The sequence below is a fragment of the Elgaria multicarinata genome, chromosome 20 (assembly GCF_023053635.1).
Source record: "Elgaria multicarinata webbii isolate HBS135686 ecotype San Diego chromosome 20, rElgMul1.1.pri, whole genome shotgun sequence".
Classification (NCBI taxonomy): Eukaryota; Metazoa; Chordata; class Lepidosauria; order Squamata; family Anguidae; genus Elgaria; species Elgaria multicarinata.
Genome location: NC_086190.1, coordinates 1,939,335 through 1,965,558, shown reverse-complemented (window position 1 = coordinate 1,965,558; position 26,224 = coordinate 1,939,335). Strand labels below are relative to the sequence as shown.

General features: G+C 57.3%; 2 protein-coding genes across 2 annotated transcripts; one reads left to right on the top strand and one right to left on the bottom strand.

Annotated features, from left to right (window-relative positions):
* Positions 1-1,383: 1,383 nt before the first annotated feature.
* On the top strand, positions 1,384-10,729 carry ZBTB48 (zinc finger and BTB domain containing 48). The gene is made up of 11 exons (XM_063145218.1): positions 1,384-1,452; positions 3,427-4,116; positions 4,906-5,180; positions 5,878-5,989; positions 6,458-6,550; positions 6,869-6,955; positions 7,165-7,319; positions 7,437-7,573; positions 8,226-8,390; positions 9,781-9,869; positions 10,386-10,729. The coding sequence occupies exons 2-11, from the start codon at positions 3,433-3,435 to the stop codon at positions 10,674-10,676; spliced, it is 2,088 nt and encodes a 695-aa protein (XP_063001288.1). The 5' UTR covers positions 1,384-1,452; positions 3,427-3,432; the 3' UTR covers positions 10,677-10,729.
* Positions 10,730-15,955: 5,226 nt separating this feature from the next.
* Positions 15,956-25,211, bottom strand: KLHL21 (kelch like family member 21). The gene is made up of 5 exons (XM_063145424.1): positions 24,924-25,211; positions 24,131-24,872; positions 22,607-23,012; positions 17,515-17,587; positions 15,956-16,281 (listed from the first exon to the last, which is right to left on the bottom strand). The coding sequence occupies exons 1-5, from the start codon at positions 25,209-25,211 to the stop codon at positions 15,973-15,975; spliced, it is 1,818 nt and encodes a 605-aa protein (XP_063001494.1). The 3' UTR covers positions 15,956-15,972.
* Positions 25,212-26,224: the final 1,013 nt, after the last annotated feature.

Here is a 26,224-nt window from a genome sequence, read left to right as displayed (position 1 = left end):
AAAGAACACAGTGAGAGTTAGTGTCCAATCCGCCTGCAAAAAGCTGTGCCCTCAAGTCTGTTTTATCGTTGTTGTTTATTCGTTCAGTCACTTCCGACTCTTCGTGACTTCATAGACCAGCCCAGGCCAGAGCTTTCTGTTGGCCGTTGCCACCCCCAGCTCAAGTCCGTCACCTCCAGAATATCATCCCTCCATCTTGCCTTCCGCTTTCCCTAGCATCAGCCTCTTCTCCAGGGTGTCCTGTCTTCTCATTATGTGGCCAAAGTACTTCAGTTTTGCCTTTAATACCATTCCCTCAAGTGAGCAGTCTGGCTTTATTTCCTGGAGTCTGGACTGGTTTGATCTTCTTGCAGTCCAAGGCACTCTCAGCATTTCCCCCCAACACCACAGTTCAAAAGCATCTCTCTTCCTTCACTCAGCTTTCCTTATGGTCCAGCTCTTGCAGCCATAGGTTACTACGGGGAATACCATTGCTTTAACTATGCGGACCTTTGTTGCCAGTGTGATGTCTCTGCTCTTAACTATTTTATCAAGCTTGGTCATTGCTCTCCTCCCAAGAAGTAAACGTCTTCTGATTTCCTGGCTGCAGTCAGTGTCAGCAGTAATCTTTGCGCCCAGACTTGGTCGTATTTTTGACAATGATTTCTCGTTTTAAAATATTCCTATAATACAAAAGCTGCCAGTACTTTTTTCAAGTTGGTGTTGGGAGAAACAGGCAGCAATAAATGGCCACTCCCATGAAGATATTAATATTAATACTAACATTGTTATCTTTTCGGCGCCAGGTCAAGACTTTTCTCTTCTCCCAGGCATTTTAACAGCATTTAACAATGTTAAGCTTGTTTTTAATGGACCCCAGAATTGTTGTTTCTAAATGGATACTGTTGTTTTTATACTGTTTTTTATGTTTTTTAAATTTTGTATACTTTTCATGTTTATTATTTTTAATTGTTGTAAACCGCCCAGAGAGCTTCGGCTGTGGGGCGGTATATAAACGTAATAAAATAAATAAATAATACTGATGGCTTTGGGGTCGTTTCCTTAATTTATTATTATTATTATTATTATTATTATTATTATTATTATTGCTGTCGTTTATTAATATCTGCGCCGGTTTTGGGGCTCTGCGTGCGTCCTGCATCTTCCTGTCTTTTTTGAATTTCCCTTTCCAAACCTCCCGGCGGCTGCGATCCGGTTTACCCCGGAGTAAGCGCCGTTGGCTTCCCCGGGGCCGGCTGCTGAGTAGACCTCAAGAAGGCGGCGGAGCGACACGGGGCGGCCCCGCCCCCTTCATTACCATAGCCCCGCCCCTTCTCCGCGCAGGGCCCCGCCTCTCCCTGGGCTCTGCGCGCTGACGTCACGACGTCCCCCCTCGACCAAGATGGCGGCGCTTTGGCTCTTCGCGCCGTAGTTGGGGGGCGACGTGGGGGGGGGGCGGAGACCACAGCTCAGGTAAGAATATAGGGGGTCTCTTTCTATTTTTGTAAATGTGTGGCCCCCCTCCCCAAATAATGTCTTTGTGGGAGGAAGAAAGGGAGTCCAGAAATAAGAATGGGGGGGTCCTCAAATGTCTGCCCCTTCCCCAAATAATGTGGGAGGGGGAGGTAAGAATCGGGGGTAAATATTTGCCCCCTCCCCTGATAATGTGTGAGGGTGGGGGGAGACCAGAAGTAAGAATTGGAGGGGGGGTTCCCGTAAATGTCTGCCCCCTCCTCCTGGGATAATAGAGGGGAGGGGAGGGGGGAGAGCAAGGCTCAGGTAAGAATCGGGGGGGGGCTTTTTAATGCCTGCCCCCTCCCCCAAATGATCTGGGGAGAGGGGAAAGGAGGAGACGCCAGGACTGAGATAATCAGGGGGTGCCTTTTGGGGGGGTAAATATCTGCTCCTTCCCCAGATAATGTGGGGGGAGGAGGAGGGAGAGACCAGAGGTAAATATGGGGGGGGCTCCAAATGCCTGCCTCCTCCCCCAAATGATCTGGGGAGAGGGGAGACGCCAGGACTGAGATAATCAGGGGGTGCCTTTTTTGGGGGTAAATATCTGCTCCTTCCCCAGATAATGTGGGGGGGGAGGAGGGAGAGACCAGAGGTAAATATGGGGGGGCTCCAAATGCCTGCCCCCTACCTAGCTAATGTGTGGGGTGGGGAAGGGAGAGGGGAGACCAGACCTCATGTAAGAATTGGGGTGGGGGGTCCTGCCACATAAAGAAGAACGGGATGGGAGGGGAGAAAGACAGAGGCGGTGGTCTCCCCCCCCCCTGTTGTTTTGTTTATTGTTGCATATGGTCCGGTTCCCGTCTTAGTCATAAGCGACTCAGGTTCTTGATCATCCATCAGGCCTTAATCATCCTAGCCCAGCTTCCCCTAACCTGGTACCCACTGGATTGTGTTGGATTGCAAGCCCCATCCTCCACAGCCATCATGGGCCAGGCTGAGGAAGGCCGGCCCAAACCATCCCTAGAGGCTGGCGGGAAGAAGGAAGCGCTCTTGAAACCGTTCTGCTCTGTAGTGCAGATATGATGGCTGGGGATAATGGGAGTTGTAGTCCGACACATCTCGTTAATGGTAGGCTTCCTTCCCTGTTCCCCATCTTCTTCCATCGCTATTATTGATCTCGCCGGGTCCTTTCTCTCCTAGTATTTATTTATTTATTTATTTATTTTATTACATTTATATACCGCCCCACAGCCAAAGCTCTCTGGGCGGTTTACAAAAGTTAAAAACAGTAAACATTGAAAAGTATACAAAATTGTATGGAGATTTTGCCCCTATGGAGAAAGCCCCAATGAACGCTGTGTGGGGTTTACTTCTGAGTAAACATATTTGGGGGTGTTCTGGAAATTAAGCTAGCCCAGATACTATTGTTTTTATACTGTTGTTTTTATGTTTCTGATGGTTTTTACATCAGAAACATAAAGACAACAGTATAAAAACAATAGTATTTGGGCTAGCTTAATTTCCAGAACACCCCCAAACTCAGAAGTAAACCCCACACAGCGTTCATTGGGGCTTTCTCCATAGGACGCGTGCGCCGGGTTGCGGCTTTTGTTTTCTTCCTGTTCTTGGTGCAGGATTTATTACAGCAACATGGATTTGGGCGGGGGGGGGGGATTTCCCTGTGACCAACCCGCTTGGCAGCCTCCATTTCTATTCGGTCCCCTCTGCCCTCCTCTTCCGTTCACTCCCTTCCCCTACCTGGCCATTTTGCACAGACCTGCCTTGTGCTTTCATCGCCCACCCTCTTGCGTTTCCGTCTCTTTCCTCGTCCTGGTGTGTTTTTAGGCAGGCAGCACTGTTTCCCTCTACTTTTTTGAAAGGAGGAGGGAATCGTAGCGGAGCAGCCCCCCCCCCCCGGTTCCTCCGCGGTGCTTCTAGCCGCTTCCCCCCGCCCGCCCCGCCCTGCATCGTGTCTCTTTGCTTCTCCCGCAGTCGGCCATGGAGGGCTCCTTCGTGCAGCACAGTGTGCGGGTCCTGCAGGAGCTCAACAGGCAGCGGGAGAGCGGGCGCTTCTGTGATGCCACCCTGGCAGTGGGCAGCTTGGTGTTCAAAGCGCACTGGAGCGTCCTGGCGTGCTGCAGCTCCTTCTTCCAGAGCGTGTACGACGGCGCTTCCCGCAAGATCATCCTCCCGGAGACCTTTGTGGAGATCTTCGCGCTGCTCCTCGACTTCTTCTATACGGGGCACTTGGCCGTCACCCCGGACAACTGGGGGAAGCTCCTGGAGGCTGCCAAGGAGCTCCGTGTCCCCGAGGCGGTCCGGCTGTGCCAGGAATTCCGGCCCGGACGCTTGGACGACGGGGATCAGAACGGGCAGCTTTCCCTCGGGAAGGACCTTGGCGTCTGCTCCAGAGCCCTGGCAGACGTGCCGGGAGAACCTGCCCTGGACGCCGTGCCCCAAAGTGACTCGGTCCCGGCAGCCCGCGAGAGCCCCTGCGCCCGGGGGAGCAAAGTGGCCCAGGGGCAAAACAGGAGCCCCTGTCCCTCCCGGGGAAGGTTGAAAAGGCCTCCCAAAACAAACGCACTGAGCCCCGCAGGTGACGCAGAGAGCACCCTGGAATGTAAGGAACTAAGCAGGCCACTGAAAAGAGGAGCCGGCGAGGACGCGGGCGCCAGCACTGAGGTGGCGTGAGGAGTAATGTGCTAACTAGGGCCTTTTACGCCTTTGTCCGCTACAAATCCATTGCCGTTAAGAGAACAAAGGTGCCTTAAAGCGGCGAGAAGGGGCGCTGGAGATCCGGCAGCAGAACGCGTTGGCCGCTTGTCTGCGCAGGAGCAGGGGAAGGAGGGGCGGTTGCGCAACCCGGCACTCCTGGGCCTCGGGGGATGAGGGGATTGTGGGGTTGGGGTTGTGGGATTGCTGCCTCTTCCAGCATTCAGAAACTTAAGAGCCGTGGAGAATGAGTGGGGGGTCCTGGAGAACGCTTTCCCCGTCAGTCGGTGTCCCACAGAACAACTGCAGTTTGCAGGGGGTTCTGGGGAAGCAGAACCGGCTGTCCAAAGAAGCCAAGAGCCTGTCCTGGGAGGCACCTAGCTCTCCCTGGGGCTGTGCCTTGCCAGTGAGCATAATATTTTGGCTGATTCCGGGGATACTAGGATAAAGCCAAAAAAGCCCCACCCCTGTTCAGTATTCACATACTTCTTTATTTGCACAGCGTCTATCAAATAATAATTGATGCAAATAGTTATGGATATTGCTTGGGTTCGTAACAGGTAGCTCGTGGGAAGGATTGTAATTAGCATATATTTGTCTCTTTCTTCCAATTGCCCTAAATGAACGATTTAAACCCTTGCCCTTTTCCTTTTCCCCTCCATAATTGGCCAAGTACGGAGGACCCGGCTGTCGTGGTGGTGAATGAGTTTGTGTTCCGGCGGGGTGTGCAGAGGTAACCGCCCTGTTTTATCACCGTAGGAATCGCAGGAGGTTTTGGGGTCAAATGACCCTTCTGCTGAAGACGACGGAGGAGGGATAGAAAACGAGGAAACGGATGAGGATTTCGTCCCCGAGAAGAAGAGCGTGAGGGCCAAACGCAGGGCTCACTTGGCCCGGAAGCCCACCGGCCCCAAGGCTGCCGGGAATGGCGGCAGCCTACTGGAAGCCGGAGCCCGAGGAGCGACCGGGCCGGTCCAGTGCCCCACCTGCCACAAGTCGTTTCTCAGCAAATATTACCTCAAAGTGCACAACAGGCAAGTCGCCATGCCTTCTGCTGGGGGGGACGGGGGACGACCGGGGGCCACAACAGTCTGTCTGCAGGACCTGGCCCCTAGAACAGGCTACGTAGACGCTAAAAGCCCCTCCGGCCACAAACACAGACCGGACGGCCTTGGCAGGGAAGTAACGCCCTTCTCGGCGCTTCCCATAGGAAGGACGTGGCTTTTTTAAAAAGGAAGCTACGAGGAAGCATCGGGCCTCTCTTCCGCCCTGCCGAGAGGCCCCCTTTCTTGCCTCATAATCCTGGGGTGCTTTCCGTGCCCTGAGTTCCTCACAGAAATAGCCGTGGGTCAGGGGTGCCACCGTGGGGGAAGTTTTAGTGTGGACTGCAACTCTAACGAGGCCCTACGCAGTTCTATAAGCTGTAGGTGGGGGTGGGGTGGGGGCAGTAACGTAATGGCTTTGGTCTTGCCCTGCAGCGAAATTGGTTGCTGAGCAACATTGGTGTGGGTTTCTCTGTGTGTGTGTGTGTGTCAGAGAAGGGAGGGGGGTGTTGTGGGGAAGGAACAGACTCTTCTCTCCCCCTCCCCCCCCCCGGAACTAGCTTCTGAATTGTTAGAGACATTGCTGGTTTCTTGTGCGATATTTTGGGTGAGTGACCAGAGCCCCCCCAGGCTGTTGGCTGTTTCTGCCATGGGTCAGATCTGCCGTTTTTGCCCCCGGTACCTGCAGGAAACACACTGGAGAGAAGCCCTTTGAATGCTCCAAGTGTGGGAAATGCTACTTCCGGAAGGAAAACCTTTTGGAGCACGAAGCCCGGAACTGCCTGAGCCGTTCGGAGCAGGTACTTTGGGCTGGCTGGCTTGCCGCTCGTTCCTGCAACAGAGGCACGCTCACAAGGCCTCTGGAGCAGCATCCTGGGCTCGCCTGGGTGGGGGCGGGGGGTGCCCTGGAGAGGGAACTGTGTCGAGGGCTGGCAGGTCTATTCAACGCCGGAGCTGAGCAGGGTGCTGGGGGCGAGTCCCTGCCTCAGCCTGTCGGCACTGAGCTGTTGGCAGCCAAGGTCCTGGAGGCCAGGGGATGCGGCCCACCGGAACGGAGCCTGGCGGAGTGCTGTGGGTGACACGCGGGAAGGCCGAGGTCTCTTCCTCCTGCCCTTCGGAGCCCGAGCTGGGCAAGGGGCTCCAGGAGCACGTCAGATAAGAAGGAGAATGGGAGTCTCTGAAAGAGTCCAGCTCAGAAGCCGGGGCGGGGGGTTGGCCCAAGGGAGCCAGAGAGCGCAGGGTCTGAGGCGCGTTCCTTTTCCCTCCAGGTTTTCACCTGTTCGGTCTGCCAGCAGATGTTTAAGAGGCGCATGGAGCTGCGGCTGCACATGGTGTCCCACACGGGAGAGATGCCTTACAAGGTCAGCCCCTCGCCCTGCAGCGCTGCTCGCGCGACGCCCTGGGGAGGCTGCCAGGGGTCCCAGGCTGCTGCAGGGCAGCCTCCCCCCACCTGATGCCCCCCCCCCGGAGGTGGTGTTGGACTACAACTCCCAGAACCCCCCAGCCAGCATAGTCCAACACCGTGCAATGGCGAGGGCGTCACCTCTTCCGTCTTTGGGCTTCAGCAGGAGCTGCTCCTGCCTTTGCTGCCTCCTTGCTGATCGGGGGAGGGGGGGCTTTGGCTAGATCCAAAGGCTCATGCAAACGTGCCCCCCCCCGGGGCCCCCGTTTCGTTTCAGTGCTCGTCCTGCATACAGCAGTTCATGCAGAAGAAGGACCTGCAGAGCCACTTGATAAAGCTCCACGGAGCCCCCAAGCCGCACGCGGTGAGCCCGGGCTGCTCAGCGGGCGCTGGGGGAAAGCGGGCACTGCGGGCGCAGGGGGCATCGGGGCCTCTCCCATGCCGCTAGGGCCAGAACGCGTGTTGGCCGAAGCCGCCCCTGCTTGCTGTGGGGCTGGCTGGCCAGCCGGGGCCCCTCCCCTCGGGAGCCCGCCCTCAACCCTGCCCTTCCTCCTCTTCGTCCTCCTGCCGCAGTGCCCCGCCTGCTCCAAGTGCTTCCTGTCCCGGACGGAGCTGCACCTCCACGAGGCCTTCAAGCACCGGGGGGAGAAACTCTTCGTCTGCGAGGAGTGCGGCCACAGGGCCTCGAGCCGCAACGGCTTGCAGATGCACGTCAAAGCCAAGCACAGGTGCAGGCGGGCCTCGGGCCACATCCCCTGGGCGGCAGCGGGGAGGGCGGGGGCTCTGTCTGCGGTTGGGGGGGGCCTGGGCGGGCGTGACCCTCCCTCCTCCTGCTGCTGCTGCAGGAACGAGCGGCCCTACGTGTGCGAGTTCTGCCAGCACGCCTTCACCCAGAAGGCCAACCTCAACATGCACCTTCGGACCCACACCGGAGAGAAGCCCTTCCAGTGCCACCTCTGCGGCAAAACCTTCCGCACGCAAGGTACGAGGGGGGCGGGAGGAGGAGGAGAGCTCTGGAAACACCCCCCCACTACCCCCCCTCTGGCACTGAGCAGCTGGCCCCCCTCAGTCCCTCCCGGCTGACCGCTCCTGTTTCCAAATGGCAAGGTAGCAGCCCGCAGGGGTTGGTCTAAAACTCCCATCCCCCTGTCTGGGGATGATGGGGCCTGCAGTCCACACACTGCTGGGTTTTGAGTCCTGCCGCTTGCAGGCATGATGGTCATCGGTTTGGGCGAGGGGAGCTTTTCCCCGTGGTCCCAGTTTGAAGGTGCCTTGCTCGGGCGAGGCTCCGTCCAGCGGCAGCTTCTGCCAATTTATTTATCTGCGCTCTTCAACCAAAAAATGGCTCCCAGAGCGGCCTACAAAGACAGCCCCTGGCTTCAGGCCTACAGTCTAAAGGGTGCTGCTGGCCGCAGCTGGCCCTTCTCTGGTCCATGCGTGGGTCTCGGTCGGCCTCCCCCTTGCCGTGAGGCTGTTCTTCGGAGGCAGCGGGTGCAGCCTCCCCGTGGACCCCCCGACTGGGATGGGTGGGGCCGCAGTCCCAGCTTGGGCCCCTCCAGCGGAGGCCCTGTGGCCGGCCCCAGAGGTCTCTCCCCTCGCCTGACGTCTGCCCTTCCCTGTGTGCCTGTGATCAGCCAGCCTGGACAAGCACAACCGGACCCACACAGGGGAGCGCCCCTTCAGCTGCGAGTTCTGCGACCAGCGCTTCACCGAGCGAGGCCCGCTGCTGAGGCACGTGGCCAGCCGGCACCAGGAGGGGAGGCCCCACTTCTGCCAGATCTGTGGGAAAACATTCAAAGGTAAGGAACGCCCAGGGAGGGTCTGTGGGGCAGGGGCTTGCGGGGCTCACGTGGGGCGCACCCACTTGCTCGGAAACGGAAGGTCCGAGGGAGGCGGCTGGAGCGGAAGGAGAGCAGAGCCGGGCGCTCCTGCCTAGGCTGGGGTGGGGTGGGGAGCAGAGGCAGGAGACCAGGACTGCCACGGAGAGGCCCCGAGGGCCCCGGCTCAGCTCAGCTCAGCTCAGCTCAGCTCCTGAAGGGGCTGGCAGAGGTCACGCTCAGCACGGGGGAGCTCCCAAATGCCCGCCTCAGGCAGCAGGGTTGGGAACGGAGCTTCGGCTGAGGCCGTGGGGAGCCTCTGTTGGAGGAGGCAGGGAGTTGGACCAGGGGTCCTGTCGTCCTGGATCTGCCATAGACACACACACATACACACCCCAAGAAGATCTGCAGAGAACCTTGAGGTTTATACGGGTCTCAGACCTGCCCATCCTGGCGCATAAATTCTGTAGCTGCCATTTTCCAAGGGGGCGGATCTGCCCCCTTGGAAAGGGGGGATGCAGCAAGCCCTGGACAAATGCATGTAGAAACCTTATAGCCATCGAATCAGGAAGGGCCCTTTTGACAAGGTTGACAAGGCATCCAGAAAGCGGAGCCCCCCGCCTCTCGCTGCTCTGCCACCTGCCTCCGGGTCCCCCATCACAGACCACATCCAAAAGGTTTTCCTTGCTGGCAAACAGTCGCTCACCTGTCCTGGATCATGGCCATGCCAGGCTGAATCCACTAGACTGCAGCTAGGAGGCGGCGTGGCTGGTGTTTCGCGACCATCTTTCCTGGATGTTTTCGCGTCCGTGTGCGGGTACGAAACATGACACGCAAGAATCTGCTCCTGCAAGGAGCTCCCAGAGATTACGCTAGGATGACAGATTGAGGGGAGACATGAGAGCAGTCTTCAAATACTTAAAAGGTTGTCAAGCAGAGGAGGGCCAGGATCTCTTCTCCATCCTCCCAGAGTGCAGGACACGGAATAACGGGCTCAAGTTACCAGAAGCCAGATTCCAGCTGGGCAGTAGGAAAAACTTCCTGACTGTTCGAGCAGTACGACAATGGAACCAGTGACCTAGGGAGGTTGTGGGCTCTCCCACACTAGAGGCCTTCCAGAGGCAGCTGGACAACCCTCTGTCAGGGATGCTTCAGGCTGGATTCCTGCCTTGAGCAGGGGGTTGGGCTCGATGGCCTTGGAGGCCCCTTCAAACTCTGCTATTCTACGATTCTGTGACACATGAGCTTCAGGGTTCTCGTCACATCTTTTTTGTTTGTTTGTTTAACGGAGATCCCTAGCAGAACTTGCAGCCTCGTCTGCAAGGAGTGCCCTGCCCTCGAAGTAACGGGCCCCCTGCTTTTGCCTCCCCAGCCGTGGAGCAGCTGCGTGTCCACGTCCGCAGGCACAAAGGGGTGAGGAAGTTCGAATGCATGGAGTGTGGCTACAAATTCACGCGGCAGGTAGGGCGCCCCGACGGACGGACGTTTCCTCAGCGCTTCGCTCTGCGGGAAGATTGTGGGTGCGGAGGGGCCAGGGGGCCGTTTTCTCCTGCTGCCCGTTTCCCACTGCTCTCTTGTTCTGGGCGCAGCCTCTGCATAGCTTTTCTGTAAAATCTGCACTGACCTTTCCCACCCTAGGAGAACTCAGCATTTTTTAAAAGTGGCCCGTTACAGCAATTTTTATGGCGAGTGCTTTCTATTGTTCAGAGCACCGCACACCCACGGCCGTCCTAACACCAACCCTGTAAAGTAGGCCGGCATAACTATCCCTGTGTTGCAGTCGTAGGGCTGAGGCGGTCTTGCTTAAGGGCCGCCCAGTGAGCTTGTGGCGTAGGGGGAATCTGCACCCAGGGCCTTCCTGATCTACCGCCCACCGGCGCATCCGTTATCGTAAGCGGTGACGTGCCCTTCCCGGCCGACGTTCCCGGGCTGCGAGTTCCGGGGCGCCCAACCGCCTCTCCTCTTGCTCTCTCGAAGGCCCATTTGAGGCGCCACATGGAAATCCACGACCGGGTCGAGAACTACACCCCCCGCCAGCGGAAGCTGCGGAACCTGGTGATCGAGGACGAGAAGGCGGTGGTGGTGGCTCTGCAGGCCCCGCACGCCCTGGAGGTGGGCTCCGCCGAAGTCATCGTGGAAGCGCTGGCCCCAGGCGCCCTGCGCGAGGAGCTGCCCGGGCAGAGACTCTGTGCGAGCGAGAACTTCACCCCCCCAGACGCCATCGAGCCGTCGCTCGTCATCACCATCCCGGATGACTGTGAAACGTAGCGTCGTGTCCCTGTTAACGCCCCCCCCCAATAAAGGTAGGCTGAACCCCGTCATTGCCTTGTGGTCCTTCAGTGAGCATAGCCCATGTGCCACCACATCCGCACCCTGTGGTGTTGTGTGTTTGGAGCCAAGAGGGCTCGTGGCGATGCCTCTTCCTCCCAGTGAAATGTTTCAGCCGCTGTCCTCCCCAAAGACCCAAAAGGGGGGAGGGGAGCATGGTTTGGGTAAGCGGCTGGAATTCTTCTCCGAGGTGTCACTCCGGATGCAAGGAGCGGAGGGAGAGCGCAGCTGGGGGTGCACGCGCAACGACTTTGCATGCAGAAGGTTGCAGGTTTGATTCCTGGCTTGAAACCTTGGAGCGCTGCTGAGATTCAGTGCAGGCAACCGGGTGGTCTGCCCCCCTCCCCTCCCCTCCCCCCGGTGTTTGGACTGCGAAAGAGAAGAGGGGCCTCTTTGGGGGTGGCACCCCACAGGGGCTCGCGCCTGGGGAAAACGCCGTGGTCTTTTTGGCTCCCTTGGCTTTCAAGTCCTTCGGCTTCAGACATGGCTTCGGTACATTTTTAGATCTTGGCACTGCTGCTGGGGTTCACTTCTGGGTTTTTTCCGTTTTAAACTTGAAACGGAGGTTTTTATATTACATTTTACTGTGTTATTGTATGTCATGGTTTTAAGTTTTCTTTTGCGAACTGCCCAAAGAGCTTCAGCTACTGAGAATTAAGAAATGAAATAAAAACATCTCCCCACCACCTACCTAGCCAGGGCTGGAGGGGAGTCTCATTTTTTGGGGGAAAAAGAGGTTTCTAAGCCGCCTCTCAAGGCAGGAGTCTCCCCAGGGCAGCTTGCAACAATAAAATCTCATATAGGAAAAACCAGTAGTGATAAAACTGCAAACTTTCATGAAAACACCAGACGCCAGCAATAAAACCCTCTGGCCTAGATGGTCCTAAAATCAACACAATTGCAGCTGCAATCCAGAATAGCCCCATAAAACATAGCCGGGGAAGGGAAGGCTAGAGGGAATGGGTACATTTTCAGGGCCTTCCTGGAAGCTGGCACTGATGGGAGTTGTAGTCCAAACCATCCAGAGGGCTGGCACAGGTAGCAGAGTTCCTCGGACCAATCCATTTAGAACTTACAAGGAATTAACCCAGAACTTGATGGTAGAGCCCCGCTTTGCCTGCATGCAGAAGTTCTGGAGAGCCTTTGCTGCTGCCAGTCCGTGTCAACAGCACTGGGCTAGATGGACCCAGGGTCTGATGCTGTGACTGAATTCACATGATCACAGAGGGGGAAGTAAGCCCTATTGGCTTATTTTCCTCATCACAGCCTGCAGTGTCGTGTGAACCTGGTACCTTGGTTGACAAGCTACCCAGCATCCTAAAACAGTCCATGGTAACCAGCCCCAGCCCTTATTGGGGTCGCACAACAGCAAGCTATGCTAGCAGAGGTAGAAGTCTAAATTCCCCCGGCCTACGTGGCCGGGGAAGTAAGGCACCGTGGGTTATTTCCTCCTCTGCCATCATGCAAACAGGACCAGTGTAAGGCAGTGCCCTATACGCTTGGCCATGGGATACCTATTCCTGGCCTGTAAAGAGAGTTCCCTCTGGCTGGCCAGGTCTCCCCAATCCCCAGTAACGAGCACTGTGCAAATTCTATAGAGCGGTAACCCATGTCCCACCACGTCAGGGGAGCATCCCCAGTTTTGTGGCAGAGCCTTTGTGGGCCGGCAAATGGGCGCCTGCATCCTGGATACTCAACTTGACAGGACGTCTCAACACACACACACACACGCCTTTATTTAACATGCAACTTTCAAGTTTAAAGGGGGGGGAATACAAAATATAAGAAATACCTTTTGTTTCAAAGGATGTGATCATACAGTACTTAAGGCAGAAGACGACGGTTTATATTAAAGTTAAATAAATACGAAGCTATTCACCTGGTTCTAGCGCTTCCAAGGTGAGATGCGCTTCTGGCACTATGACCAAGTATCATGTTATCTATTAGACTTTAAAACAGCCCAGCACAAAATACTTTTAACATCAAGTGATCCTAAAACAGTTACTGGCAGCGGCAGCTCCATGTCTGCAAAAACCCGGCACAGAGTTGAAAGTGGAGCTCATTGTAGTGTGTCCTTCCCTTGAACTGCCCAGAGGAAGTGGGGGGGGGGGGTGTTTCAGTGTTGGTGTGGGAAGCGGGGGCAACCATGGACCCCTTCACACAAACGTTTGACCGGAGCAAGGAAACAGCGGCTTGCCTTCACCATAAAGGGGGGGGGGAGTCTTGGATAGTATCCGGGGGGGAACAAGCAGCAAGAAATTGAGAAAATGGACACCGCATCACGTAAGAGGCCATGCTGTGCAGCCACCTCCAACAGGATGGGTGGGGTGATGGGAATTGTAGTCCAAGCATCTCAGGGAGGGCCATCTGAAATACCAAGGGCAGCCAACGTCTCTCTGCCAGGACTGGGGCTCAAAGCCAAAGAAAGCTTGCTTGAAGTTGCATTGTGATAAGGCACTGCCGAGTGAGGACCTCCAGGTATCGTTCTTAAAAGGTGCCCCCTCCATAGGGATACCTCCCAAAGGCAGGTCATTTGGAGAAAGGATACAGAGAAAGAGAGAAATCAGAACAGTGATTTAGCAGGGATCTCTGCAGCGAGATTCAAGATAATCCTCCGGCAGCAACTGGGAGGTGAAGAAATCTCTATCCTGCCGCGCGTGACCTAACGGTTTAAATTTTATTTTTAAGTGGGGCCGTGTCACTTGGAAATTTAATAGCCCTGCAGGGACATCATTTTGGACACTCCCAAAGAACCAGCAGGCGTTTCTCTGCTTAAGAGGCATTTCTTCAAGTTCAATATGAAAAATAAAGTTATATAAAGTTGTGTGCAAATTGCTTAAAACCAGATCTTTGAAGACAATGAAGTTTTCTAGCAAGAATTTTCTTTGAGCTCAGCGGCTCAGAAATAATTCTCTTCTCAAAAAACCCTAAAAGGCAACCTAACAGTCTGGCCTGTGACAGCGGCTGTGACGGCACCAGAGTGCCCAGGCGCGTCCTTTGCCACGTTAGCAGGTTCTGTTTGCACATCAAAAGTGTTGACTGAAACTTTGCCATTTATCTTTGTCTGGTGTTCAAAACGGACGACCTTCCCAGACACTGTTCGGAACGACAGCATACATCTGAAGCCTTTTTTTCTTTCCTAAGCACACAGCCTTTCCTCTGCTGCTTTCTCATCACTTGCTCAATGTGCATTCTCATCTGAAAGGGAATGGGTGCAAAAGACCGTGGAAGAAGAGGAAGGGTCGCTGCTGACCAGCAACACCCCACAGACGCCGCAATGGCTGGAATTCTCTCTGCTGGGCTTCTTTCTCCGGGGGGGGGGGGGGGGGCAGGGGCTGAGCCCAAGGGTCAAATTCAATTTCAGGGAAGGTCTTGGGGTCGGGAGGGACAAAAGGACCAAAATAAGCGACATATTTCAACACGAAGCGATTCCTGCTGGTAATGAAGCCTTCCGAGAGGCATTTCAACTTTTTAGAAGGGGGGGAACCACCTGGTGATCGTGGTTTGGGGAATGGTGGCAAGGCCAACTCAGAAACTCCGGAGGGTTGGATATGATCCCCGGGTCCGAGCTTCCATAGGCCAACCTTAGTGGTTTTTCATCTTTTGGTATAAAAGAAAGCTCCGATCTCTTTCCTGTCTGGTCACCTTCACTGTGTGGGGGCCGCCCCTTAGCGCTGCCCCTCCGGCACAAGGCAGCCTCCCGGGGGAGCTCTGGCTGCAGAGGTCCGTGCTCACGACCACAAGGCACACGTGGACTACTCACAGGGAGGGCAGGGCATGGGGCCCTCAACGCCCCAGTCTGGCCAGCCAAAGCACGGAACAGAGCGAGGGGCTGCCTGCCTGCCCTCCCTCCCGGCATGCCACACAAACCAAGAGGGAGCCAGCTTCCACGCAGCCCAGGGGGACTAACGGTAGTCCAAGGCTCTGTTGCAGGCGTAGAGTGGGGGAGGGGGGAGGGAGATGTTTGGCTGCTGGGCCCTTAGGAAGACCGCAAGCAGCTGATGGGGGCCCCCTCAAGCGACCTAGTCCAGCATCCCGTTCCACCAGTGGCCAGTTTCTGAGAAGCGCCCCAAGGCCTTCGCCCTCTCCCAGGGCCGCTCCCCAGCAAAAGGCCTTGAGGTGCGGAGCTGGTCGGAGGACTGCTGCTGGACCGCCCTCCTTTTTAAAGCCCACGGCCAGCCTCACCTCCTGTGGCAGCGAGTTCCATAAATCAATTCTGCGTTGTGTGCAGCAGGGAGGAAAACATTGCCACGGGATTCACGTCTACAAGACGTGGCGAGGACCACCGACTCGGATGGCTTTAAAAGGGGAATCAGACGCCTTCACAGAGGAGACGAATTTGTCAATGGACAGGAGTCACGACGGCTACATACGTATTAACTCCCGTATCAGAGGCAGTAGGCCTACGTATACCAGTCGCTGGGGAACATGGGCAGGAGGGTGCTGCTGTGTCCCGTCTGCGGGCTTCCCGGTTGGCTACTGTCAACACAGAACGCTGGATATCGCAGGTCTTGGGTCAGATCCAGCGCCATTCTTGCGTGTTTAACAGGACCCTCCTGTTGCGCAATCCGGATAGCGAACCTGACCAGGAGGAAGGATTGCAGTGACGAAGACAGGCAGATTCATGGTTACTGGTCGTGACGCCTCCAGGGTCGGAAGCAGCACCCCTCCGCACCCCAGTTGAGGGGGAGGGGTGCCGTTGCCCTCGTGCCCTGGCTGTGGCGTTCCCATCGGGGCATCTCGAGAAGAGAGCGCTGGGCTGGAGGGACCCTTGGTCTGATCCGGCATCAGGGTTCTTCTGACGTCCCGAACGATCCGTTTCCTCCGCGTCTCGCAGTTTCCCAGAGCACTAACCTTGTCCCTGCCTGTTGTCACTCTGCTTCCGAAGCTAAGCAGCCCCCGAATGACGTTCGCTTCCTCAGTGGGACGAGGTGCTTTTGGACGGTTTCCAATCAAAGGTTTCCATCTCCCAGTTCCTCCCTGCCTTCCTCCAGTTGCCCCTCCAGGAACTGCCCTGTAATGCCGCCCCCCTCTCTGACCAAAGGAGGGGGGCTGATCCCAGCACCCACCGTTCGCGGCCCCTCCGGCCTCTTCGCCTTGTTGCTGCCCTGCCCGGCACCTCAGCTCTGCAAACCTCGCAGAAGCACGGCTGGTTTCCCTGCAGCTCAGCGCCTCCAAGCCACCGGGGTGGTTCTCCCCCCACTCCCTCCCCTCCCCTCCCCTCCCCTCCCGGCGCTTAGCGCAGCTCATTCAAGCTCTGATTGTGAAGGTCCTGGTTGCGCTGCCGGTTCAAGCTGATGGCGTTGTCCAGCGGGGTTTGGGGCTCCTCTTCCTCCTCCTCTTCCAAGGTCTCCGGCATGAACTGGCGGAAAATGCTGACGCTGCTGTGCCAGAAGATGGGCTCCGGCAGCTGGCCGGCCACGCTCCACTTCCGGGCCTCCGGGTCGTAAGCTTCCACCATCCCTGAAAGTTCAAAGGTGTTGTCGTAGCCGCCGGAGACGTAAAGCTTCCCGCCCAGGGCAGCCAGGCTGCCGCCAACGTGCACCTGGAGGGGGGGGGGGGAAGCAGAAGGATGTGGAAGTGGGTCTCTGAGGAGGAGGCGATACTTTTGTGGCCAAACTTTGCAATGCCTCTCTCTTGAATTTCATTGTGTTGGATTCGGGCTGGTTTGCTGTTCTACGAAGGACATTTTGAATAGGGTTCCTGTCGTCTGAGGTGTCCGCTGTGCCTCCCAGTTCTGGGCAGATTCATCTACCGCAACTCCCAGATCCCACCCCCTTGATACAGGGCCTGTGGCGCCCCACTCGGAACCTCCGGCTGGCTGAGGAGTCACCGACGAGTCTGCTAGGAAGCAGCTGTGATTCCACCACCACCACCACCACCACCTACCCTCCACTTCACCAGCTGACTAACCAAAATATCACGGGTGACTTTGTCAAGTCAGTCCACAGTGTTTCCATAATCTAGTAACTGGATTTTTAAATTTTATTTTTCAGAACAAGAGAGATGAAATGAGCCTGGCCGGACTTAAGCTTTTCAATCCCAGACTGGCCTCTGCTAATTACTGTGTTATTACAAGACGTTTTCAAGCAGACTCTTTCACAGTCTGTTCTTGTGTCTTCTCGGGTGTTCAAGTCACGCTGGCTGGTCTATAGTTCCCGGGATCCGACCTTCCTCCAGGGCCACTGGGCGCTCACCTCCACCTGCCTTTCTTCTCTGCCACCCCCGCCCCACCCTCCTGTTTAACCCAAGACGAGGGGAGCAGGCGTCTTCTGGCTCTCTGATGGCAGCTGGCCACGCTTCCGGTCTCCACTGGCCAGGTGGGACTTCTCTCCCCTCCGTGATTTACTGGACCTCGAATGGGCTATGGGGGGGGGAGTTCTGGGGGACATTTCTGCTGCCTGGATACCCCCGCCCCTTGCAGGCTGCACTCTGTGGGGTGCCTGGATTTATTTATTTTTTAATTGCATTCTGCAGCAAACCAACTCTGTCCCAGGTTCAATTCTCCAAAGGGCTGCAGAAACTCCTGCCTGGAACCCCGGAGAGCTGTTGCTGCCGGTCAGTGTTGACAATATTGGGCTAGATGGTCCCAGGGTCTGACTCAGTGTAAGACACCTTCTTCGGTTCCTAAAATGCCCCCCTCCCCAAAAGGCCCCCCACACACTTTTTTTGAGTCTCTGAGTCTGCCTGCTTCTGCGTCATCTTTTGCACGTCTCCACCTTCGCACAACTCACCCCAATCTTTGTTACTGTCCTTAAAAGATTTCTAGTGATCTTACCTGGAGCATTGGAGGGATTTTGTCCCATTCGTTCTTCGCTGGGTTGTAGACGTCCACTTCTGCGGAGTCGTCTCTGCGGGAGGAAGGCAAAGGAAGAAGCCACTGAGAGGATGCCCACAGCTCCGTCCTGGCAGGGGGGTCGGAAGCATATGTGCTGCTCCCCAAGACCTCCGCTTCCTTCCCAGTGGGGCCAATCTACCCAGTCCTGCTCAGCAGACAGCGTCCTGTGGCACTTGGTGGCACGAGACCATCTCAAGATCTTCTCCAGGTTCCTCTGTGGGAAGCCTGGGGAAAAAAGGTTCTGCCCAGCAGGACTGGTGCAACCAGCAGCCACAGCGGGGTGGGTGGGCAGGCTATGGAGCCCTCCACACCCCCAGAAGAGCTGCTTGTCAAAATCCACTAAAATTGTCCGTGTAAACGGGGCAGTCGTTCTTTCCTCAGCCTCAGTCCGGCGTTTATTGGGGATCAGGCTGCATTGGGATGTTCTGCAGCCCAAAGGTGCCGCTTTTAAGCCTGATCATCTGTAGCCCCGTTCAGGAGTTGCAGGGATCACATCTGAAGCAGGGAAACCTTTTCCGCGCCCGGCAATTCTCAGCCCGGACTTCCCAGGGCTCTACATTGCAGGAGAAGCCGAGGGAAGAGGTCCCCCGCTGCAGACGTTTGCTTCTAACTTGTGGAGGGCCACGACGGAGGGGTGGTCTTGCCCTCAACTCTCCCCACTGCATTGTACCCAGAAGAAGAATGCCTAAATAGGGCTCAAGGATTTACAACCGCACGTTAAACCAAACAAGGTTTCTAGTCCTTATGGATATAGGCAAATGAAGTCACTCAATCTCTTACAGGAGACTGAACTGGACATATTTCCCAACGTGTTGACCTAGAATCCATAGCAAGGCTCATTCCAGTCTATTTTGAGTCAGCTTTATCTTTCCCCCTCTTGATTCTGAGGTGCTGAAGAGGGTATTCCAAAGGCGGGCGTTAGGAATACCTTCAAGAGGGGGAAGAGAAGGCTGACCCTGCTCTTCCAAATGCATGGGAGAGTACCCAGCTTTGGTGGTGTGGAGGACTCACAACTATAGCTGTCTCTCCCTCCTTTCATTGGTAGCCCCAATCCACCGTCGCGTTGTGTCAGTGTACGAGAGTCGTATGAGAAATTCATTTCAGTTCATTTATGACCAGGATTTGTCCTGTTTACACCTCCCAAATCCAATCTGCACACAAAGCTAGTACATTCCTGACCTTGCGATGTGGTGGTGGTGGGATCCGAAAACTGCGTGCATCAGCGGGGAATAGGCCTACTTTTAGAAAAGTGGCTACAAACCCATTTTAACCATTGGGAGAAGAGTGTGCTTTTGAAAGCAAACTCAAGCACTTTGCAAGTTTCATGCGGACGGAATAAGAACAGCTCACGATCTGGAACAGACATGGATTGAACTGAGCTTCAAGGTGAAACTCGGAGACACTTGAGCTTTGCTGATTTCCATGTCCCAAGTATTGTGTGTAAGCCTTTGTGAATGCAAACCCACAACCCTCCAAAATGCCACCAGAAACTTGCTAAATGACAGCACAGGAACCATCCAGAGGGAGGGGAGAGCGTCTGGAAGTTTTAACATGCTGCCAATGGGCAAATGGGGTGCATGTGTGCGTGGGGGGGAGGCTAACGCAGTACACCTTTTCTTCCCAGGTGGGGGTGGAAGGCGCATCTGGCAATCAAGGCTAGAAAGAGATCCCTGAATTCCTTGAAGCACCGTTGGAGCTCTTAATACACAGGCTGGGAAATTTCACAAAGATGTGCTGCCACCTTCCCCCCCGCCCACTTCGAGGCACAAATAACTAACCTACGTGCATGTGTGTGCGTACAGAAAAGTGACTGCAAAAGCTTCTAACGGGGAAAGCTTTCTTTACACTGCTGCCTGCTTGCCATCATTCTTTCAGCTTTCCTTAGCCGTGGCGGGCAGGGATGGAGGCCAAGCGCCACGGGGCTGACGCCCCCAACCCCTTTCTCCAGGCAGCTGCTCCTGGAATCTTGCGCACCTCCCGATTCCATATGGGCCAAGCCTGGAGCACACACAGGTCTGCCTATTTCTTTATTGACAGCACTTTTACCCCACGCTTCAGCCAAAATTACAATCGAAAGGACACGACATGAAAGGAAAAGGAACTGGTAGGGAGGAGGAAAGAAGAGAAACTGGGACAAAGCGAGAGCTCCTTGCAGCTGCTCTTTCTGTGGCCCGGTGGGTCTCCTCTTTGCCATGGTGTTTCTCTGGGGAGGCAGGGAGTGGGGGGTACGGCTTCCCAGAACCCGACGTCTGCAGTGTGTAAGTCCCCTCCCAATGCATTGGGAGGACATCTCCCATCATTCCCAGGCAGCACAACCGATGAATGCTAGGAGTTACAGTCCAACACATCTGGAGAGCACCAGGTTGGGAATGACCAAATTCTTATTCTCTGTGCAGATGTCGGGAATGCTGACTGATCTAGGTCTGTTCTGGAGAGTTCACAAACCGTCCTCCGGTTGCAAAACACTCCTGCTTGCTCCGTCCACTGAACAGGGAGCGCGACAGGTGAAAGGGGACAAAGAAATGCTCTTTGCTGGCCCCAAACAGCAGAGAGGTGATGGCAGTCAAAGTTGCTGCAAACCTGGGAGCCAAAATTAAACCAGGAGCGGGAACCTTCCCCTGAAGAAGGTTCCTGGGAAAGATCAGCCCTGATGAGGAACGGCTGCCTACGTTGACTTGTGCTGTCAGAGAGGCTCCCTTGAAACTAAGTGTGACTTCTATAGAAAAGCAAATTTAGGATGAAAATCACGTGCTTGCAGCGGAGGACGGGGCCGCCCGAAGGAACAAACAGGCTGCAAATTCAGCAAGGAACCTCTCCAGCAAACCTGGGGAAATCCAGAGCGACGGCCTGCCCTCTCGGCGTTGGGATCTGCCAGACTTCCCGGGGGCCCAGGCAGGAATCCAAAGAATCCTCAAGCCCAGGTCCAGAGGGTTCCCGGCCCCAGCAGCTGCCACCCAGCAATGCTACAGTGAACGGCTGGAGGGGGACGGAGGGGGGGCGACATGTCAGAAATTAATCCAGGAATTCCAAACTTCCAGCTACAGAAGCTCTGCACAAGGCTGGTCGGTGAAAGGCGGGGAGACTTTTCTGCCCCTCGTGTTCATTTTTGGAGGCAGCACAAAATGCGTAATCTTGCTTTCAAAAATACCCCTTTATATCAGAGAAAACGGGTGTGCTTTCTGGTCCGAATCAGGCCTCCTGTCGTCCCCAGCAGACGGCTGTAAGGCCGACAGCAAGAACGTCTGCCCGGTGCTTCGGACGCTCAAAAAGAGAAACGTACTATTTCGATTCCCTGCTTATTCTCCACCAACGTGCTGCAGTTTCCTGAACCCGTCCGCTATTCTGCTGTCTGGCACCTGGCCGGGCAGCTTAAGAAAAACGAGGCAAAGGATCACATGATGAACTGGGTCATTTGAACCTTTCATCGCCTGGCTGAGTTGTCGGTCTGTAACATTCCCGCCCAGCCCTGGTCTCCCGCAGAAGCCTGTCAGGTATAGGTACAAAAGGCTGGCCTTGTACCTATCCCTGACAAGACCCCCCAGCTGGGTCGCCACGTGGGAAGACCCGGCCAGGGGACTGTGGTGGCAGCTGGGCCCTCTCAGTGAGTCCCCCCCCACACCGTCCCCTCCGTCTCCAGAGAGGAACAAGGAAGCCGCTTTCCCACTGGGCAGATGAATGAGCTGCAGTGACTGAAAGCCGACCAGCAGCCTCTCTCAAACTCAGATCTGAAAATCAACAAGCTTCCAGGGACTATTTTCGGACCTGCCTGGTCACGCGCCAAGCCTATCACCGGCTAAAGGGCTCCACTCCTGTTTCAGATGACAGGAATCTGAATTCCGACGGCTCTCTTGACGAAGAGCAGGAAGCCGCCGTCCCCTTCTGGAGGACGCTTTGCAAACTCTGTTCTCACATGAGTGACGTAGTTTGACACAGACCTGCAGAGGTATCGAGCAAATCACCTCCCGGGGAGTTGGCGTGGGGGTGGGGGAAGAGCTCCTCCCCACTCTCCAAACCCGGTCTGGGATGTTGCTTAACTGACTCAGTGCCATGTGACTGTGACGCTAGAAGAAAACAGCTGTGGCTGGTAACACGAGGGCGCCTGAGGAGAACTCTGTTTGCCTCTGGCCACCTCCTTCCTTCCCCAGGTATCCTCAAGACCCCTCTGGAAAACAAGGTGGACCTGGGTACAGAAGCGACGGGGACGCTCAGCAGCCAAAGCCAGGCAGACACTCAACCTCAGAGGCCTCATAAGACAGAAACGCTCTCGGGCGTTTGGCCAGCCTCTAGCTGCCAGCTGCTTTGCCTCTGCGCCGTGACCCTTTTGGAAGGATGCAAGGAGAGCCCTGGCACATCACACCGACAGGCCACCCAGCCCAGCCTTCTGCCTCTCCTAGTAGCCAAGTAGGAGCCACAGGCAAGCCCACAAGCCGGGCATGAAAGCCAGTCTCCTCCCATTGCTCCCCAGAGAACCGTACTCAGCGGCCAACAGCCTCTGACCGTGGAGGTGCCCGTGAGCCTGCGGGGCAGTCCTCTCCTCGTGACAAGGGCATCTCGTCCCCCTTTGAACCCAGGCACGGAGATTTGGTCATCTGTGCAAACCAATTCACCAAAGCTTCTAACGCATTAAAAACCCGCTTGCTACCTGCCCACCATCCTTTCCAACACCATCCATAGCAGCAGGCTGCAGCACAGGGTAGTGAGATGAGAAGCAGGGCCATGGCATCGTTCCTGCGGTGAAAAACCACTTGCTCTTTTTTTCCTCTTCCTTCCCAATCCATTTTTCCTCTCCTGTCGTGTCTCTTGACATTATAAGCCTGCAGGCGGGGACTGTCTTTTTCTTTCTTTTTTAAACCGCTGTATGTAAGCCACACCAGGGGCCTTTTGGGTTGAAGGGTGGGATAAAATGCTTCAATTAATTAATTAAGTTTAAATAAATGAAATACCTGGAGGCATTGATTACTAGGCACGTGGCTGTTTACAATTCTGGATTACGCCCCGCCCCCCCAAAGGAGACGACGCGAGCAGTTCTTACCTGACGAAATACATCAGGCCGCTCAGCGTGACCGCCTTGGGTGCGAACGACCAGGGGGGCAGCTGTCCACAGTTCACCAGGGACCACAGGTCCGACTCCGGGTCGTAGCACTGCATGACCATGGACTCCTTTCCAGCCAGGGAGCCCGTGGCGTAGAGCTTGCCACGGTAGGTGGTGGTGGAACAGTTGTCCATGGGGTAGAGCATCGGCTGCAGGGCCTCCCAGGCGTCCAGCGTGTGGTCGTAGCGCTCGGTGCTGTCGGAGGCGACCACGTAGAGCAGGCCGTCCAGGACCGCCGAGCTGTGGTACTCCCGGGCCTTCAGCATTGGAGACACCTCCGTCCACTCGTTCACGCTGGAGTTGTAGCGCCAGACGCAGTCGTAGAGCCTGGAGCCGTCCGAGCCGCCTGCGGGAAGAAGCACACGGTTCCGGAGGTCAGGGGCGCGCCACGCTCGGGTCACTCTTTCGACCAGCTGACGTAGCCCAGCCTTCCCTGACTGGGGGCGCCCCAGGCAGCATGGCTGATGGTCAGGCATGCTGGGAGGTGTAGTCCGACACATCTGGTGCACACCAGGTTGGTGACGTCTCCTGAAAGACCACCCTCCTCTTGACTCGGAAGCGGGCTGAGCCCTCCCTGCTTCTGCCCCATCGATGGGAAGACCACGTGCCCTTCCGTGAGGCCAGGGGTGGCCAGGAGGCTGTGGCATTAGCCACCTTGCAGGGTGGGGGCCTTCTCCAAATCCCCTCCTAGCTGTTTCCAAACAAAAGCTGGGACTGAAGAGGAGGAATGTGCGTGTGCTTCCCCCCCCACACACACACCCGCCCCCCAGCTTGCAGGCACTAGGGAGGCACTGGGAATATTCTCTTGACGTCTTCAACAGTTCCAAAGGGTGAGTTTCCTGAAAGGTGGGCTGGCGGTGGGCGCACAGCGCTGTGTACCAGGCGTCTCCAACGGCCTGAACTATAAATAACTGGCCAGGCTGTGACTCAAAGCCGTGAGCAACAAGCAAACGCTGGGAAAACATGTAGGGAGGCAGGAAAGTGGTCTTCCCCTGCAGGGGGGCTTCCCACAACCGCTCTGCCGCAAATTGGGGTGTGAGACTCGGAGCGCTGGACTCCAGATCCCATCAGCCCCGGCCAGCATGATCCAGCAACCCCTGGAGGCTGCTCTAAAACCTCAGAGGTACCAAGGGCCTTTCCATAAGAGCATCAGAAGGGCGCAGGGCCCGCCTGCAGCCAGCCAGCTGCCCCCACGGGGAGCCCGCCAGCAGGGCAGGAGGGCCGCAGCACCAGGGAGACCCTATGGCAAGGAGGGCAGGGCTCCTGCATAGAAAAGAAAAGGGACTTTCAGCAGGTGCCCTTTGTCTATATGGGGAACCTGGCGAAGCAGTTCCCTCTTCCTGGCAACACTGCGAGAGTGCCCGGCTGCAAAATGCCCTTTCCTCCGCGGTTCTTAGGGACGCAGGAGCCCTGCCCTCCGGCCACCCCCACCCCCGCCACCCCCCGCGCCGCGCCGGGGCTCACCGGCGACGTAGACGTCGTTGCCCAGCGCGGCTGCGCTGTAGCCGCCGCCCAGGTGCTCGGGGAACTCGGCCAGGTAGCGCCAGTGGCCGTCGCGCGGGTTGAGCCCGTCGACGGCCACCAGCTCGTCGCAGTCGCGGTCGCAGCCGCCCAGCACCAGCAGGATCTCGGCCAGGCCGGTGGAGGGGCGCGGGCGCAGGCGGGCGCAGGGCGCGCGCTCGTGCCGGTCCAGCCGGCCGGCCTGGAAGAGGCGCGCCTCGGCCACCAGGCGCAGGCAGGCGGGCGAGCGGGCCACCAGCGGCTCGCCCTCCACGTGGGCCAGCAGCGCGAAGCGGCGCACGAAGGGCAGGCGCACGTGGGCCAGCAGCTGGGGCAGCAGCGGCGCGCGCGCGGCCGGCTCGGCGCGCACCCAGCGCAGCGCCAGCGCGAAGGCCGCCTCCTCCTTGGGCACGCGCAGCGCGTCGTCGCGCAGGTACGAGAGCAGGCGCGCCAGCGGCACGCGCTCCAGCTGCGCGCCCAGCGGGCCGCCCGGCCGCGCCGCGTGGCGCAGCACGCACCGCCGCGCCGCGCCCGCCAGCGCCGCGCACGCGAAGGCCTCGCCGAAGTCCTGCAGCTCCAGCGCCGCCGCCGGCGCCAGCCGCGCCGCCAGCCACGCGCCGCACGCCTCCTTCACGGCCGGGAACTGCAGCAGGTCGGCGGCGCGCAGCAGCCGCTCGGCCAGCTCCGGGGCCTCCTCCTCCTCCTCCTCCTCCGGGGCCCGGCCCGCCGCCGCCGCCTCGCCCTCCGGCCCCCCGGCCCCCGCCAGCGGCGCCACGCGGCCCGTGTAGGCGAAGTCGAGCAGCAGCGCCAGGCACTCGGGCTCCACGCCGTGCAGCCGCACCCGCGCCGCCCGCGCCTCCCGCAGCCCGCCGCCGAACATGGCGCGGAAGTAGCCCGAGGCCGCCGCCAGCACCGCCCGGTGCGCGCCGAACTCGCCGCCGCCCGCCACCAGCGTCACGTCCAGCAGCGCCCGCTCCGCCCGCAGCGCCGCCAGGCCGCGCAGCACCGACACCGCGTGCGCCGCCTCCGCCGACGCCTGGTCCATGGCGCCCGCCGGACACGGAGCCAGCGAGCGAGCCGCCGACCCAGCGCCCGACCGCCCGGCTGGCTGGCTGCGAGGCGCCCGGCCCGGCTCCGCCTCCGCCGCCCTGTCACTGGCGCGCGCGCGCCGCCGTCTCCGCCTCCCCAGGCGCGCCGGGCTCCGGCCGACGCCGAGCAGAGCAGACGCCAGCAAATGAAGGCGGCGGCGGCGGCCGCGGCCTCGCGTGGGTTTCCGGGGGCCGGCGCTGAAAAGTGGCTCCCCGTCGCAAACCCAAATGCAGAAGCAAATGGAAACAATGATAATAATTAATAATAGAAAGAGCCACAGAATAGAATATTAAACACTTCGATGGCACTGAGGAGCCAGAAGTAAAATTACAATGGCAACAGATTCAAGATGCAAAGGCGAAGTAAAGACGAAGGGCTTCAGCCTGGCTTCTAAGCCCCCCCTCCCCCCGCGATCGTTGGACTGGAAAAATGTCCCAGTTTCCAGCGTCCCTCCAGCTAGCCATAGGGTTCTGTGGCCCCATCTTAACACCCTAAATGTATACAGTGAAAATGCCAGGTGGATCTCCCAGGGAAGGGGTGGGGTGGGGGGACACTACGAAGAAGGCCCCCTCCAGGACCAGCACCCCCCACTTTTCTTGAACCACTTCCTCGTCTCATTTGCCCAGAGCAAGGGTCTCCCACGTAGCACCCCCGGCACCTGCGGGCACCTCCAGGAGGTCCTTGAGCTTACACTCTAAAATGCACCCCAGGGTGGGGAACACCAGAAGGAGAGGAGAGAGACTGAGGGATGGGGGTCAGCAGGAGACGTTATTTCCACTGGCTGGAGCATGCTGGGAGTTGTAGGACTTTTCCCTGCCTAAACAGGCACAGGGTTGGCATCCTTGGCTACAGTTGTGCATCTTCCAAAGACGTGAGCTTGGAGATGCAGCCTCAGGATCCGAGGGGCTTGCCCTCAGCTTTTTGCAAACGGAGCCTGTGCAGAATCCCTCCTGGAGTAGCAAAGCTCCG